At 44.3% G+C, this 18243-nt stretch overlaps 1 protein-coding gene across 5 annotated transcripts in view; it reads right to left on the bottom strand.

Moving 5' to 3' along the window:
- Positions 1–18243, bottom strand: part of tiam2a (TIAM Rac1 associated GEF 2a) — a 106845-nt gene that overhangs the window by 28733 nt on the left and 59869 nt on the right. For all 5 annotated transcript variants that reach the window (XM_051938400.1, XM_051938495.1, XM_022204132.2 and 2 more), the window contains 7 exons: positions 16817–17267; positions 15735–15907; positions 14536–14760; positions 10437–10622; positions 9991–10134; positions 5347–5403; positions 248–424 (listed from right to left, as the gene is read on the bottom strand). In XM_051938400.1, coding sequence (XP_051794360.1) covers positions 248–424; positions 5347–5403; positions 9991–10134; positions 10437–10622; positions 14536–14760; positions 15735–15907; positions 16817–17267 — 1413 coding nt within the window. The remainder of the gene's footprint in view (positions 1–247; positions 425–5346; positions 5404–9990; positions 10135–10436; positions 10623–14535; positions 14761–15734; positions 15908–16816; positions 17268–18243) is intronic.

The raw sequence follows: 18243 nt of genomic DNA, 5'->3' as shown, positions 1-18243 counted from the left end.
GATGCTTTGGAGAATAATATTTGACCATTAACAAGCTCACACTTGATGGAGCTGAGAATTTTTATACCCGCATTTCACTGTATTCACAGTTGACTGAATATCCTCATTCTCACCATGAACATAAAATTCCCCTCGACAACTAAATCCAAATGACCCGGCTGCTTCTGTTTTGCTTTTCTCGCTCCAACTGTCAGGAATATTGTTCTCTCATTTGCAGTGACATGTCATCATTTCTGTGAAATCCAACCTTGCAGGCTGCACAGAGAAGGTCAGCGGCTGTCTGGTCCCTTCTGACGGGAACTTGGACTGTCAGGCCGTCTGGCATGTAGACGCACGTCAGCACGTCCGAGGCAGCGCTGATGCCGTCCCAAACACCACCCTCAGGGGGCGACATGGAGTAGATACTGGACAACACATCCAACCTCTGTAGAGGAGGGAAACAGGGGAGGTAAGAAGGGAGGACATAGAAGGAAGTGGATGAGCAGCATCAGATGGAAGAGAGAGTAAACAGAAAACGGGGAAAGAATGAGGTAAACAGGAGAGGGAGAGCGTGAGAGAGAGAGAGAGAGGTAGACTTTGAGTAACGGCACACAAATCAATACAGTTCCATTAGTCTAAATGCTTGGCTGTGGATCAAGCAGCAGAGCAAAGATGTCATACAATTAGCCTTTCAGAAATTCATTTGACAACATAGACGGCAGTTGCTCCATATAATAGTCATCATAATGACCATGTACACAAGAGGATTGGCAAGGGTCGACTGGCAGGTCTAGACGTCCAGATGATATCGCTTCTTGAGGACTTGCTTTTTTTTTTCTAAAAGCCACAAGAGCAATTTTGGCTTAAGTGATGAATCGGGACAATTTCTTTCAAACTCAGTCAAACTTTCAGGAGGTAATTATGTGCTGCATTATTTGTGGCATTAACAGTGAGGCTGCAGTGTGGTATTAAGGTGGGGGGGGCCCAGCGCTCGGCCTCACAGGCAGCCATTAGGGGGTTTTGGTTGCGACTCGCTGTCTCTGGAGGGAAAAGCGCCACTGCTGCGATGTGGGGCTGTGGGAGACACCACAGTGCAGCCTGAGACCACAATTATCACGGCCCTAGATCACGAGGAAACGCTCGATCACACCAAAATGTCCTAAAACACATGGGCTGAAGACGCCAGTGAATCAGCACTTCTGACAAAGACGATACGAAGCCTCGGTTAAACTGAGACGCAGGACCGACTGTGATAATTGCCTTAGTGAATAGTTCGGGGATATAGTGATGTTTCAAATGCATTATGGGATCATAAAATGGAAAGTGGTGTGTGTGTGTGTGTGTGTGTGTGTGTGTGTGTGTGTGTGTGTGTGTGTGTGTGTGTGTGTGTGTGTGTGTGTCTGAGGATTTCTGTTTGATGTGTGTGAGCCTCTCTGTCTATTTCAGAAGCTGGATGCTCGCTGTTGATGAATCACCTCAAAAGGAAAAAGACCTTCTTCCCTGCCAGACAAAAGGCCTAAAGGGACAAACTGAAGGCTCCGATTCAAAGCATCACTTAGTTCCTCACACATGAGCAGTGTTCTCAGTGTAGCTATGATAAACACAAACATTTACCTCATTTTCCATCTGAATATCCCCTTGACTGGTCTACGTCAGGAGTTTTGTGCCAAAATAAAAGCCACCAGTGTTCTTACCAAAACCTGCCAGAGTAAAGGAACACAAGGTACCACTTCAACACCCACCTTCTGCCTGCACCTTTCGGGATGTGAGGTCATGCTTGCAAAGTGAGGATTGGGAAAAAAAACAACAAAAAAAAAACAAGCCATCATGGCAAATGGTTGCATAACCGCCTGTTTGTGTCCCAGCAACACTGGTGAGACCGGAAAAATAAGATTTGGTTTGTCTGCACTGACCTTACCAGGGGCTGACTAACACTGTACACTCATTCACAGTCAGGAGAGGGTTGTAACGGACCGACGGTTGCCTGGTCAACGCTCCAAGAGTCACTGCCAAGAGTACAGTTGAGGCACGTGCTGGACTTTCAACAAGTGTTCTGTGTGGTGAGTGTGTGCATGCTATTTATGTTCGCGCTCGGCCAAATAATTCAATACTTCAGTCTTTCCTCTCAAATGTGGAAATTATTTCCAAGCGAGCAATCCTCCACCCTGGAGCTTCTAAACATGGAACGTGGAGTAACGGAGGGTTAGAGGCCGCTGCACAAAAACACCCTTTCTGTTCCACTTGGCAACACAAATATTACTGTACTGCCACAAATAGATAGGCTGATCATGATGAAGTAGTGGAGGAAATTTGCCTGTCGTACATCTATTGAAAGAGTATTACTCTTTACTTCCCTAAAGCTCCACCCAGGGTTCCTCTTTCCACCATTATGACACACTGTTCTCCGCATTCACACACACACAAGATGACAACCCAGACTCACCAGCTCCTCTGACAGCAACTTGGCCAGAACTTTAGAATGAAAGCAGTACATGTGTATTCACAGGTAGCGGAGTGTGGTGAGAGGTGGTGGCACAGAAACGGGGACCACAAAGTCATGGGTGAGAGATGATAGGATGTTGGTCGTGAGCCAGTGAAATAAAAAAAAATAATGGAAAACAAAAGCACTTGTCTCGAGTATTTCATTCTCTGTGGGGACTGCCAGAAGAGAGGAGTATGAAAAGGAAGAGAACTAAAGCTCAGTCTTAACTCTTTACCATACTTCCATAACCCCTGTTGGGACATAACACATCGGTGCTCAATGTAAATATGCAAACTGCTCGAAATGAGTGTGAAAAAGAATGCGATGTATGAGAGAAATCACTGTCTAAAGTAACATAAGTCAAAGCTGTCATTGTCTCTGGCAGTCAAAACACATCGAATCGCTCCAGTGCTGACAAAACAAGTGTGTGGATGGAGGATTTGAAGAGCAAACTATGCCAGTCAATATGAGCTTTAACCTTTTGTGGAGGCCAAGGCTGCTGCAGCACTGACAAGTCCATCTCATATATGTTTCTTTCTCCTTAGTCGAGCTACAGCAAGACAAGGTCAGCACATCCTCCGCCTGCTGAAAAAGCTGGTTGGGTTGAAAATTGTGTAGGAAGGACGGTAAATACACACACTAACTCACAGGCACTACACAAGACAGCACAGGAGCTACAGCAAAGTTTAGACAAACACTCGCACGCTAAACTACCCTTCACTTGACTTCGCTGCAAAGGATTAGCGGAAGATGACTGCTTATTGGAGTAATTCAAAGGATTTGAGACCCAAGTAGCACAACAGGCGCAAAGTCATCAACAGAGAACTGAGGAGCTGTATGCGTCGACAAAAATCAATGCAGCTGTGCTAACCTCTCTCTTTTCTTACTTCCCACCCTGAGGAGTCTTAATCCCCTCCGAATCAAAATGGATCCCCGCGACGAGCCGTTTTCCACATTCACGTCCAAATCGAGGAGATTTAAACACGGGGGGGGGGGGTCCACCACATCTACAGTAACATTAAAGCAGCAACCCGATGAAGGCTATTATTGTTTCGCCAGACCACTTCCTGTTCTGAGTCCCTTTCCAGACCCTTAATGAGGGCAGTTTTAACACTCGCCACATTGACCACAGACTCACTCTGTGAATCACTGCGTCCTGTGAACCAGCCATCTTCATAACTCTCATCCCGCTCCATCTAAAAGTGCCCATTATGCTCATCTCTCGGGGCCAAATTTCATCGGGAAGCAGGGTCAGTTTTAGCCTGCTGTATTAGGGTGGGCTTGTAGGAAAACTGGGCCGGATTGCAGCTCAGAGGTTAAAGAAGCTGGATAAGAATCAGATGGTTGCAGGCTGTAAGCAAGACGCTGGCATTCCTTCAGTTATGCAGTGGGACCTTGTGTGCTTTTACGTACTTCACATGCTCTGAGGGGCCTTCTGTGCAGGCTGCCCGTCCAATCAGAAGTCAGAAACAGCACTGGTATTTTCTTTTGCTATTTCAAACTTCCTAACTTATAATTGGGTGGACAAGATGTATGTATGAGTGCCCTGATCTAACCTCTGCCTATAGCTACCACCAGTCAAGAGGGCAATATTTTGGCCCTCTGGGGTCATCGGAAACAAGCTGAGCGGACTTATTAGTGCCATATGAATTTGATATTGCTATAATACTACTAGCAAATAGTTCCCTACATATGCAGTCATGTTTCTGCCTACCCCACATTCACTGTTCTTTCAGCTGTGGTCTACATGGTCTAAATGCTACATTATACTCCCCAGCTAGACACTACACTTTGCCTGTCTGTTATCTGGCACTGGATAGGTAGTGTTCAGTGGCTTATAAGAGCTTTTTGTTGCTATAAATAGCTGCCTGCTCTGGCTGTAACCAACACTGTGAGAAAAATGAGGGTCCAGCACGATCAAATTGTGGCCTACAAGACCAAACAATGAACTAAAAGATGCTGCAAAGAGCTAGAGAGGGAGCTTGAACTGCAAAAAGGGATTACAATGATTGGTGGGTTTGCCACTAAAAGCAATCCTCTTCACACGGAAGCCTGCGTTTAAACTAGCATTATTATAAAATATTGATCATAGCAGTTAAAGATTACATGTTTTTCACCTCAACAGGAGCTGATTCTTGTCAATAAGCGGGTTTCAGTTCAAATCATACCCCTTTGGATTGCAGTGGAATTACCTATAAGCAACTTCCCGCTGTACAGATGTTATAATGAGAAATAAAAAAGCCTGAGGAGGAGCAAAACATGTAGAAGTCTGAGGATAGTGAGGTGTGGAGGCGAAGTTTATAACAGTCTTTGGTGATGTAGGCATGGAAGCACCCAGTAACCTAGAATTGCTGCCGTTCCAACGTCTGGTCGCTCAGACGGCCAGAATTCACACTCACTAATCGTTTAACGCTTTTCCATACGCAGAAACACTCAACACCCTGTATTAACTCAATTATGGCATGAATTGGACCCCTGTTCACACAGAGTTTTTACAAGGCTCTACCATAGTTAAATGCTCCCGTTAGTTATGCATTCTATTTATCTTGCAGACACCTGCAGATCAACATGAAAGGAATCCCTGCTTTGATCCTGGACATGTAATACACTCAGGCAGACACACACAGGCTTTCTGATGTCCTCACATACACCCCTCAAGTGTAAAAATATCTTTACACAGTCCACTATCAAAGCCATGAAAGGCAGCAGAGGTCAAAGCAACAGTGGACTTGCTTCTGCCACGGCTACTTCACGCTGGAACCGATAATTGTTCACATAAAACGGTGCCACAAGGATGGCTGTGACAGATGGCAGAGGAATTTTTAAGAGATATATCAAAGATCCGCAAGCCGGAACGGGCAAAGTTACGGAGTTCTCTGACTCACCTCAGTACTCCTGGGAGGCAGGGCGTACGTTTGACCTCCAGCGTCGCTCTCAAAGATCTGAAATCAAGAGACAGACAGTCAGAAGTGCAGACAGAGGGGCACCACTCTGATTGACTCATAAGCGGCTAAGCGCCTCGCCACTTCAGCGACACAATGTTAGACACACTCGGTGATGTTTTGTAGTTAATTAAAAAGTGCACGTGGCGAGTGCAGAGCTTTGATGCTGCGTCCAAACAGGGTGTGCAGCCTTGGAGGGTGCAGCGGTGGAAATATGCTTGGTGGGTGTGTGTGTGTGTGTGAGTGGACAGTGTGGTTTCTGTGTAGGACGGAGATGAAAGAGGGGGACTGTTGGAGAGCACATGAAAAAGGGACAAACACTCCCTCACCATATCAACTTCAGTGTTGAAATCTCTCGTTTCTTCATTCGTTCTAGCCTTCTCAACCTGTTTCTCTCTTGTTCCTTGGGACTGTGAGGCATCTGGCTGAGCCTTCTGCTGGAGGCGACTGCAGCAGATTTCAACAGCTCTATATTACAGCCATGACACAGAGCTATCAGTTATATGAAGGCGTGACTCCAGCCATCATTCCAACAGGCTGCGGTTATCAGGTTATGCTCTGACGGACATGCAAGGTGGCATCTTGTTCTCAGAAGATGTCTGACACACGCAAAGAGTGCCGTTTTATAAAATAACATGAGCTCATGCTGGACTTTCTGTACCTCTTCCTCATAGCAAGCACACTACTGTTTTAAATTGGAAGTGACTTAGAGAGGCTAAGGCTTTTTCTAAGCTTCAAAATCAACCAAAACAATCCCAAGAAAGCTTCTTTACAACCAGAAAAAAAACTTTCAAGCTCCTGTTATGGTAATAAGAAAACCTCGTCTGACTTCTGATCGGCAGACTATCTCCCTTGCCGGCGTGCGTACATTTATAAAGTGTCTGTAAACAGTGCTGCTTTGCCGTAAACAGACTAATTTTAGAAAGCTTTACCAACTCTCCCACAAATCCTCGGACCTTTCTGGCCTACTTCCCACAGCCGACTACCGGCCAGCTCCTTACTGTATACATAGCTCTGCTAAGACGGATGAGAGATGAGGAAACAAGAGGGAAGGAGGTGGTGTGCACGGAGGGGGAGCATGACTTTGGGGCAAGGTTGTGGAGTACAGCGTCGCAGTGGTAAATGGGATTTAGGCTTAGTCAACACAGATGAGTCAGTATGGAAACTGTGGGAGAAGAACCGCCGGGTAGCACTCTGATGTTTATGCTCAGAGAAATGGGGGGTTTGAGAGAAAGAGAGAGGAAGCAGCTGGAGGGGGGAAAAACTGGAAGACAAATGTAAGAGAAATTGGGGGGAGCGCAAGATAAAACGCTAGGTTTAAGAGATTAAACAAGCAGGGGAAAAGAAGACATTAAAAGATAGTGTGTATGAGTTGGGGCAAAAGGGAGGAAATGTAAGAAATCCTGAAGAATGCACAATGTCACAAACTGAGAAGGTAACGACAGTTTAAGTAAATGAAGGAGAGTTTGGCTCCTTAGATGGGTTCGCTGTCCAAATCCTGCTGAAGCAGAGACGTGTCTCTCGTCAGCGTCTCATGAGAGAACAGCCGAGGAGCTGATGATGTCATTTTAAACGGCTGAATTTACCACAGAGAACAGCAGAAAAGCGAAACTAGCACTCCAATGATCTCTCAATCTTGGAGGGGAAAAAAAGAAAAGCGCCACACAAACAGCAGATGTCCAGGAAAACCCGGCATTCTGAAAATCCCTTGAAGCACTCACCAGCCATTACGTGTTCCCTATTAGCTTCTACGTAAAAGACAAAAATACCACAAAACACTAAAAAAAGGAGCTTGTAATAGAAAGGGAACCTGGGGAGAAAAAAAAGTATAAAGGAAGGTTGTTTAATATTTAGCGTCTTTACACCAACCATCTGCTGAAGTCTGCGGGGCTGAGGAAAGAGTGGAGAATGCCATCTACCACATATGGCTTTTAATAATTCATGCGTGTGCTGCAGCGCCACCTCGGCCTTCTGCACTGCGACACCGTGACTGGGCCTCATTAGGCTGGCTGGCTGGAGTTCCCCAGAAAAATAATAACACACGCACATACCTAGACGCTGACAGACGTGCACAAATGCACCAACATAAACATCACAGAGCAGGTGGTGGGATAGATGAGCGAGATAAGAGCAGGCGAAACAGGACAGGGAACATTTTGTAAGCGGTCAGGTCTCACCTACTGAGGGATTAGCTCTTAGCTGTGCAAGCTCAGAAACAATAATGACTTCACAGCATAAAGAAAAATGAAGGTTCACTCCTCTCCCTTTATAGAGTCTCAGCTAATAAACAGAAGATCCATAAAAGAGCTGAGTAAATGACCGTTTCTTGTGGCAGTTCCTAAAATAGACCACGAAGAGTTGAGTATTCTCCACAGAAAGGTGGATTTCTGTATCAATAAATAACCGGTCCGCATGAGGCTAATTACTAACCTGAGAGGATTTTTATTTCCTCCCCCTCTGCACCTGGGTGAGGAATGCTCCCCTGTGTTTATGTTGATGGGAGGTTTGCATTCAAACTTACAGGAAAGCAGGAGGGATGCGAGCTTATGTGCTTTTAATTAATAAAAACTCCTCTGGGGGTAAAATGTGCTCAAAGCGCTGCGTGTCTGTAAAAACCTCTTGTTTTCTTTCATGTCAAAAAAATGTAGACACCAGTAAGCAATAAGGCAACGTGTTTTCAGGTTGTTTCGTTAATGAGCATGCACGCATCAGGACGGGTTTTCTCAGCAGTGTGTCCCCGAGAGAACATGTGCTGACATATGAACATGTACAGTGCATGTCAACACTCTGCATGCTACGTGTGTGTGTGCGAACACACACGCATGAGGCGGGTGATCCTGCATTAAGGATCTGCTAATCCAGACCCCCCGAAGGGTTTCATTACTCAGTGGATTCAGTGAAGATTATTTAGTGTCACTTCAAGTCCTAAGTGCTGCTGTCAGGCTTTAAACACACACAGGAAAAGTAAAGATACCGACCAAGTTCATTATGCAAAAAGACTGCATAATGAACTTTGTCATCTTATTACCATTCCAGAGCCATTTAAGTGATTGCTCATAGGCATGCTACAAGTCACATCTTAAATTCAGTTTCATCCAAGTATAAAGTGACACAGAACGCAGTAATCTTGAACCTACATAAGCAAATCTAATGCACAGTTTACCTAAAGACCCCCTCTGGTGTTTTGAACTTGTGAATATCATTACATGGTGATTTTTATATGTTGGAGGACAGATCATGATGAAATAAGCAGTCAACACCATGACTGAGCATATCCACACTGAAGCTGCAGTGTACCGGTTCTGTGTAACTGTCAAGTGTCGGAAATGGAAAAATGGAAATTAAGGCTGGTTTCCATTAACTGGAGCAAATAAACTAGGCAGTGTAGTGTTGTCAGAAGCTGGCGGCATAGGCTACATTACACATAGATGGAATACAAAGTGCAGAAGAAGCCTAATTTAAATTGATTCATTTGCCATCTGCCTAAAAACCTTGAAGAGCAAAAAGAAACTAACAAAAACTTTGGCCATCAACAAAAAAAAATGGAGAACGGTCTTCAAAAATGGATTTCTTTCAGGCAAGTTGTAAATATTCTTTCATGTCAGTTGGTACTGGACACGTGTCATGCCGTCCAGAGACACAGACAATGAAAAAAGAGGAACCAGATATCAGTCATATGAGTTAAACGGTGTTATGCCTTTTCACTTTTTCCAACAAAGTCAAAAACCACCTCAAGCAAACGTTAAAATTAGTTGTTGTTTTTTTTGCCAAAGTCAGGAGGTTTTCTAAGATTTGTCCGTTTCCACTGACTGTTTTTAACGCAATGCTTGAAAATATGCACAAAAATATGTTAACGAAACACTGCTAATGGCATAGTAAAACAGATCAACACCTCTGGACTTTCATACAGAATCAATCTCGTCAACTTGCTCAGCGGGGATTTCTGTATTATTCTTCTTCTTCGGAATCAGTTTCCTTGTTGAACATGTACAATTGAATTACTCCAATACTGTAACTTGCTATTATTTAGCACAGAGCAGTTTTACAGTATTTGAGCAGAGTCGTAGGTGAGCCGGTGTGCTCGAGCTGCCATACATAAGTTGAGTGACTGGAGAAAGAGGCAAGGGCTACATAGATCCATGTGACAGAGAGATCCAGTGTAAATGCAACAGCCTAATCATGGCATGAAGTAGGCCCACAGTGAACTACTAATGGTATTTCACTGTTATTGTTGTATATGACAATACACTTATAAACTGAATTTCCAATGAACTGTGTATTACATTTAAGCCATTTTAAGGTATGAACAGATTATTTTCATTGATAAATCTTCTGTACATGTAACTTTGATAGACGTAGCTGTGGTTTGAGAGGTTAAATCCATGACTAGAGAGGGTCTTCAAGGCAAAACAGACTTTGAACATCTAGGTAAAACACCAATAACATATCAGTTTTAGGTAGTCTAATTTCCTTTCTTATATACAGTATGCTTAGAAAGTGTCTAGTACTTGATACTACTGAAGATTGTGTTCTAGTTAAAGATAAATGCTCAGATGTGTGTGACTTTCTCTGTGTGTTTAGTAATACCTGTGATACAGAGGGTCTCTTATCACGGCCTCTCTTCGTGAGGTTGTCGAGGCCTTTAAGGGAGGAGAATAGGCCTCTCTTGTGCTGTCTGTAAGTCAGCGACAACGACCGCCTCCTGACCGTGGCCTCGTCTCTGGAACAGATCTGAACAGATACACAGTATCAGGATTGCAATCACTTAGCTGAACAAAAAATTCCATCTAATCAAAGCATCTTAATTAGGTTCATTTTCCTCCAGTAACAGGAATGTTTGCAGGATCAAATGATTAAAAGGTTTTCAAGGTTACTGTGAGACATCAAGGAAATCAAAGCTGAAGTGTCACACACAAAAAAGGTTGCTACAAAGCATCTAAACAGGACGCAGCACTGATTTTCTGATTCTTTCCTCAGCATCAGCTCATTAGTCATTCATGTCCTTCCGCAAGGACTGTCCCGGGCTTCCTTACCAGTGCATGGAAGGAGGAGACTGAGAAAATCCCGAGGCGTCCCAGGGTGGTTTTGGTTGGGCGGCTGGCGATAGCTAGCAGGCTCTTTGGGTTGGGCAGCTCTCCGCCCTGCAGACTGGCGAGGTAGCAGCGCATCCGGAAGAGATCCATGTTGAACCTCTCCAGGTTCTGCTCCCACTGCTGGATCTGAGGGAAAAATAAATAATATTACTTCTTTAGCCTGGTTCTGAATGTGAATTGGGTTTTTGGGTGGTGACTGAGCGAGGAGAGTTGGAGGGGGGGCATGATGGAGGGAGTGAGGAGAGGGGGTGGTGGTGGGAAGGCAGAATCAAAGAGGGAGATCCAGGGTCAGTCGAGTGCTTTCCTTCAAGTTGAAATTGCTTGCAGATGTTGGTGGAGGGTAAGGACATAACTTTGGTGGAGGTTTGATAGTGAGGGATGACTGCATATCAAGCAGGGAAGTGTGTGTGCAGCGAATCTAAATGCCCAAGTTTATGTAAGTCTTGAGAGGCTGGTGATGTTACACAGACCACCCGTTAAACCTCCACACACACACATTCACACACACAGAGTTTACAGTTGCCTTCCCCCTATCCCTGTTTGCACTATGTAAGCTATAAGAAAGTGCTTATTTTGTTGGCTGGAGACTGGGTTTAATGAGAACACTCAGTTAAACAACCCTCCATAACAACTGGCTTTAATAGGTCTCGTCTGCGCTGTGAGTTCATTTACAATAACGCACCCTATGGTGTTGTCCCATTAGCTCCCACTCACATTGACGGCATTCTTTCAGATTAGGAACAAACTTAGAAAGAGCCACAGGGTGGGGTTTTATGAACCTGACATCTTAACATCTTAAACAAAGAACTTGCACAGAGACTATTATGGGAGCAGAACTCTGCTCTGAGATAAAACTATGGATGTAACCGTGCAGGTGGCCTCAGTCAACAAGCCTTGAGTCAATGACATTCAAACGTTTCTTTTCTAGATTTTGATCATTGGAACGTCAGCAAGGAATTCGTGAACTTCGGTTAAAATGACCTTGCATTTGGGAAGCCATTTATCTGTGCTACTGTAAAAATGAAACACAATCAGCAGAGTGAGGAATTAAATAGCTGATATTTTGTTGCACACGGTTACTTTTCAAAGACATTGATGTCTGCAAAGCATAAATACTTTTGCCAGTTTGTCCCTTTGTACAATTCATTTATGAACTCTGTTACCACCAGTTTTTTTTTTTTTTTTTTTTTAAATTCCTGTGCAATTACAGATACGGACTTTGACAGTAGACATTAGAAACGTAGACGGCTGGACAGTAATACAGAGAAGACTACTGTGGATGTTTCTGAAAGGCTAGCTGTGACTTTGCTATTTACATGTCAGTGTGATTATTTCTGAGTTCTGCTGAGCACAGTGGGTAGACACGGCACAACGTTTCTGGAGAATTTAGAACTTTGCACTGTATTTGGATACTTTTGCTGCAGGTAGCAACAAATCAAAGAACCTCCAAAGTCTAGCAACGACCACTTCAATTACATCGCTTCCACTGATCATTTTTAAAGGTGTGAATGACAGAACAATCTCTTTCCATGGCTTCTTGTCATAGCAAGTATTTGTTCTGAGCTCCATTTCTTTTCCAGGCACACATCCAATTGTACTTGGAGTATGCACGATCCACACAGTTACAAATTACGGGTGAACATGTAGAAGTAACCCTTGTGGATACGGGAATACAAAATGCATGAGCTTGTCTTACAAACCAAACTATGAAACTTTTGAAAGAATAAATGACACATTTTCCTTCACACAAACAGAAACTTGAATTTCATGTCACTTCCATTCACTCAGAGATTTCACTGCTTCAACCTTACTTAGTCTAGCATTACCAGAAGCAAATTTTAGAGAGATAAAGCTGTATGACAGCATCACTGAGTCACTTTGCTAACTACATGACTCTTTTCCACTTGTGTCACTGCTGCTCTGTGTTTTAGCCTTTAGCTTCATCCTGTAATTGTCACCTACAGCCACCTTTCAACAGAAATTACAGAGTTCACTTACTTACTTTACTGTACACTATTTAGCAGCATGTACTAAAGAGGGATTATATGTGACTATACTCTCTAAAAGTGACATTAAACTTGACAAAACAACTTTTTCAACCAAGAGGTGGACACAGCGGTCACATATAACATTCGCATGATTTACTGCAGAGAGGTGGATGACTTCAGCGTGTTTTCATTACTTGTTAGGGAAGCTGACAAAGTCACACGGCTGTCGTGTCTGGTCTGACTCTTGGTGTTACTTGAACTTAAGAACCTTGTTCATAAATCCTCTGATGTAAGTAGGCAAAGCACAGTTTTTTATCCTGCTATTCTTGGGTCATTATATAAAACACGGTGTTCAAGAGGAACTGTGATTTAATTCCACTGGGTAGTTTGAAGATGACTTTAGATGGGGAAGGAGGTATTACTGACTGAATCAGATAAGCTCCTTCCTCAAAAGCAAAGGCAATTTTAGGAAAGTTGCCACTTTGGAAAAAATTAATGTCTAAGTATAACTATCACAGAGGATCCTCGCATGCTTCTGATTTAAACGCCATCTGGATCTGTTTGTCAACACTCGCATATCTGTGTCTTCATTCGAGGATGTCTTAAAATAGTCCTGTGCATAAAATTCGATTTGATGATTCACGCTACGGTGCATCACTGATGAAGAGAATTTTTTGATTGGGGCCTATTGCTTCGTGCGTCAAGCTGGCTGGAATCAGTGCAGCGCAACAATCGACCAGCGTCAGTGAAAAGCACGACATGTTCAGGCCCATCTGTCCTGGATGCACAATGTATTGACATCCATTTCAGAGCTTTCTTTTAACAGAGTCTCATCTTTTCTTATCCCCCTCTATAACATCTGCCCCCTGCTCTCTGTAAAAGCCCTAATGCATTATAAGTCATTCAATGCAACTTGATCGCATTGTGTGTGTGTATGTGAGAGTGAAAGGGGGCAAAGGCAGACTTCAAACAAGGTCTGCTGGCACTGATTTCAGTACACATGGGTGGGGGTGGGAGGGGACATCAAAGTGGTGCCCCGTTGGTGCAAGACAGCCCCACCGAAACCTTAAATCTATCATCAGCCTCAAGGCGCCTGCATCAGAGTCCTGCCCCATACCCCTCTGACCCTATCATTGACTCCAACCCTGCCTGTCTCTTTGTCTCCTCTGAGGTGGCACACTGGTTAATTGGAAACAGACACAAGCATCACAAGAATGCAGCCAGGGTAGGAGCCAAGCAGTGACATCTCCGCTTCCATCCGTCTTGTTCTTCATAATAACGTAGGTATACTTTCACTTAGGGCGCTCTAACTGAAGGCCAAATACGAGCCTGAAAATACCCCATAACTGCACGTTAACAGTCTGATGAAACATTGTGGTCCCTTGTAGCTATGGAGATGTAAAAAGTCTACATTTTTTCTTTAACTAGCTCTGTAAGTCACTGACCACCTGAGTTGCAGGTATCAAAAGAAGTAGCCAGTTTTACCCACATTCCACTACAAACACTAATTTCTTCTAAGAGCATTTTTGCTCCTGCTAAGCTATAGGTGAGAGATTTTTCATACTGTAATCTGCTGTATGTAGGCTACAGCGCAGTGCTGGGTGTTTGGATTCTCCCCCAGGCTGTGAGGAGGAGGAAGAGGATAATGCACGTTGAGAGCCCATTACTAGGAAACATCTGGAACCCCAATCTGATGCTCGGGGAGCGAGCTGCTCCCCTGGGCCTCTCGCGATACATTTGGGGAATGATGCATTTAGGCCACTTCACCCACCCACAGACAAAAATAAAACACAGCCTTGCCACCACAGTCACACAATCAGGGAAATTAAGTAGGGCACATCATGCGGTTATTACACATATAATGTGGAGTAAAAGCACACAGAGGAGTTTTAAAAGTAAAACTAAGAGCATACGTCACACCACCTGATCTATGCTGCAAAGTAATCCTGCATATGCTGTGTGAGATTTGTCCCAAGGGCATGAAGTGTACAAGACCTCCAGTACTCTCAGTGATGCTGGTATTATTTAATGTTTCACCATCACATGCTCACCTGGTTCTCAATAGCCTTGCGATTCTTGGGATCGCCGACTACCGTCAGCTGTAGCTCGGCCATCTTCTTCATCTTCCCGTCCATGTCGATCTTCTGCAGCAGGCCGCGGACCTGAGTTCGCAGCAGACGCACCGTATCCTCCTTCCCCTGGCGCTTGGCCAGCAGCGAGGCACTAGCAGAGTGGATGGCTGTCACCCAGTTCTCCAGGTCAGTCTGGTTGCTGGCCTGGAAGGGCAAAGAGGGACGTGGAGTTGAATTTGATGAAGCAGCGAGGCCAATATCCCCGTTACAAGCTGGATTCAGAGATCCAAAGCCTGATAAATCTCCTAGGATTGCTGCACATAATATATCACAAAAAGATGATTGGGTGGTGAGCTTGGCTTTGCGGGATCAATAAAAGTAAGCTTGATTAACCGTGCCTCTATGAGAGAGAGCTGGTTATAAACTGTTGTTTAAATCAAACCTACATTCTCACTGTTAAAAAGCCGTTTCATGGATATTATACTTTTATCACTTTGGCAACACATTGGTTGAGAAGTCACTTGAACCCTCTTTTGAATGAAAATAACTTGCGCTCAACAGGCCATGTGAGTGGAAAGAAAAGGATGAAAACAAGGCTGTCTTCATGTCACAGACTTGATTTTCTCATTGCTTGTCTGTGGGGCCATGTCAGCTCCACACACAGCCTTTTAATTAGATGTAGGTCTGGACACCGCGACCGAGTGCAGCCTTTGAGCTTGTGATCATGAGTGGAGGAGGAAACAGGGAAAGGTTGGGTATGAATTTGGTAGGGATATGTAGGTCAGCAAGCACAACGGAGCAAATTCGATGTGCTCTCAGACCCCGTAGTCGGAAAGTTTGGCCACTTTGCTCGCAAGTTTCTCACAGGCTGAAATTTCATACGTTACACTCGAGGGAAGGGAAGCCAAAAAAGTGTGTGTCTGATATAATTCAACCATGTTCTGCAAGTGTGCACTGTGGGAACATTTTGCATATTTCTGTGTTTCCTGACAGCGTGTTCACTGCGATAGTACAGGGCTCAGCTGCCTCCTCACCAAAGGTAACATATTCAACAATAAATGAAACTTCTGAGTGACAATGTTCAGGAGATTCATCACTGATGGCTTCACTTTATTAACAAGCAAAGGATTCCAGAGAAAAGCTCAGTGTGGAGCAGTGTCTCTGCTGATAGTCTTCACCTGGAAGAGGTAGACGTCTCCGTACGAGTTGCTGAGGCAGAACACGTTCTCCTTCTTTGGGTGTTCAGGAACAGCCTGGACGATGCTGTCCTCGGCCAGAAGGGCATAGCGAGGTGACAGTTCCTGCTCCGGTGAACCTTTGCCGTAAGTTTCATAGAAGAGCAACGTACATCCTGCAAAAGGACGAACATGAAAGGAATGAGATGTGAACACGAATGTATACAAGCGGCAGATACAGAAGACAAGCTACATGAGAACAAGCAAAGTTCTCCAGACTGTAAGCTGGAGTGTTTTATTGTGGAGTGTTTTATTGTTGTCACCTAATAATTTGCAACCACAGCACCTTTGTAAAAATTAGGGGTTGACCAATTACTGGCTTGGTTAATATTTGGATTTGATAATCAGTACGTTAAAAATTAGCAGTATGTTTTTTTGTTTTGTTTTTTTTAACAGATTTCCAATATCATAAATTCACTGATTATACGTCGCCAGTAACAATAAAAGATAAATGTGGAGAAGCTGTTTTACAGCTAAAACTTGAACAAACAAAGGCACTTCAAAAAAGTTTATTGGAATTTGTGTTTTACGGAAAATATACATTGATTCAAAATATCTGTATTGGCCCTAAAAAACATATCAGCTAATCCCAGGTAACACAAAACCACAGATGTTTCGAATTCTCCTAAAAGGCCACTTAGAATCAGAAACACTCCACTTTATATCTTTTCTTTTTTTCCTCCAAGCAGTAATCATCCATAAATACAGTTCTATAAAAGCAGTATTTGAACATACAGCCATATTTCAAAGCCTAATTTTATTCATTTGGCCTGAAGCAACAGCGTAATTCCCTGGAAGCGTTTAGGGTGGGAGGGGAGGACAATCACTTAACGTCAGCTGAGATGCTACAGTCAAGGACATGACTGCTGTTAAGAGAAAAGCCCCGAGAATAAACAGGAACCTACCTGCCTGTCAAAACTGAATTACAGAGCGCAAATGTGGATAATCTACTTAACTCTGAATTATTCTGAAACAAGTCAGCAGTTTCTTTGGCTTCTTTTCAAGAAGGGAAGATTCATGCTCACCTTTGAGGGTCACCCAGTACTGCTTCCACTTGCGGCGGGTTACCAGTTCCAGCTTCCTGTCTTTGTGCAGGGTTATGAGGGGTTTAAAAGAGAGCCAGCCGGCCCGTCGGACCACACCCTGCTCCTTCTCAAACAGAAGGTCCAGCTCCTCCAGGGAGCCCTCGGCCGACTCGCTGCTGCTTTCACCCTCCTCAGTGCCCGTGGATGGGTCTCTTCTATCGCCTAATCCCCCTCCTCCCTGTCCGGTGCCCATCTCCAGCTCCCTCATGAAGTTCTCGTAGATGTTCTGGCGGAGGGCATCGGTTGTTTGGTGAATGGCTCCTGATGATTGGGCCCTGGAGGCTCCGGGGAACCAGACGACGCTGGAGACCTGGGAGGGTGAGCTGGTGTCTGCAGTCAGGCCATCAACCCCACTGTCAAAGGCATCACTCAGGTCTTTGGACCTGGTCTCCTGTGGAGGTAGAAAAGCCATGAAAAGCGTGAGAAATGTCATTAGAGGAAGGTGAGAGGACAAAGGGGGAAGGATTCGACTGCCATGATAACTTAACATTACAGTGTTATTGATTAGATGTCAGTGGAAGCGTAGCTCGGGTTTGCAGATCGTAGAAACATGAGTTTAAACATTCGTTGTTCGGATCTACTTTTAGGCAAAGCATCCCATGTTTGCCCCCAGACGTAGAGATTTCTGTATATACAGCAAGCCTCAGTGAGCTTATACTGGGACAGAAATCAACTGTGCTCCTTTCAATTAGCCCCAAGGCACTCCAAAACTTTTGAAAAATCTAGTCAAACCACTCGAACCTACTTCAAAGTCTGCATTACAGTCGCTAAATTTTTCGCTAGGCTGAGAAAGTGGGACAAATTTCCTGTGATGGCACCTGGGAGGTTGGAACCCTCCAGGCTCAGACAATTTCACGTCATTTGAGGCCTGATGTGGCTTCCCAATTCCCCAAATGAACACTTGATGGAATTGCACCCTTTCATGCCTAATGACAGCCTACCTACACTTGAGCAGATTGCAGCATCGATTCTGCCCCTGGCAACTGCGTGGAGCACTCTCAACATGCAGACGCACAGTATGTGCTGTCATGCCAGAACTCATTTTCCGTTTCTTGTTTACTCATGCGTCTCACTCAGCTCCGTCCACATCTTCTCCATCCTTATTCATGTTTCATGCTGTTTCTACTGTCCCTTCTCCATATTTAGCAAGCAATTCAAAATTTTCCCCCTTACATTCTGTTACAAGACAGCTCAGAACTCATTTTTAACTTGCAGAGCTTGCAACGAACTCCCTGAACTCAGTGTTCACTTAAGGACAGCCTTTGTTAATGCATTATGTCCACCTGCCACCATAAAACTCACAGTATTTGTATACTTTAGCCGTAGGAAATTGCACGCTGTGCACAGGGTGAGTCTTTCTGCAGTTT

This window comes from Acanthochromis polyacanthus, chromosome 1, assembly GCF_021347895.1.
Source record: "Acanthochromis polyacanthus isolate Apoly-LR-REF ecotype Palm Island chromosome 1, KAUST_Apoly_ChrSc, whole genome shotgun sequence".
In the NCBI taxonomy this organism is placed as follows: Eukaryota; Metazoa; Chordata; class Actinopteri; family Pomacentridae; genus Acanthochromis; species Acanthochromis polyacanthus.
This window is presented reverse-complemented; position numbering and strand designations above follow the sequence as displayed.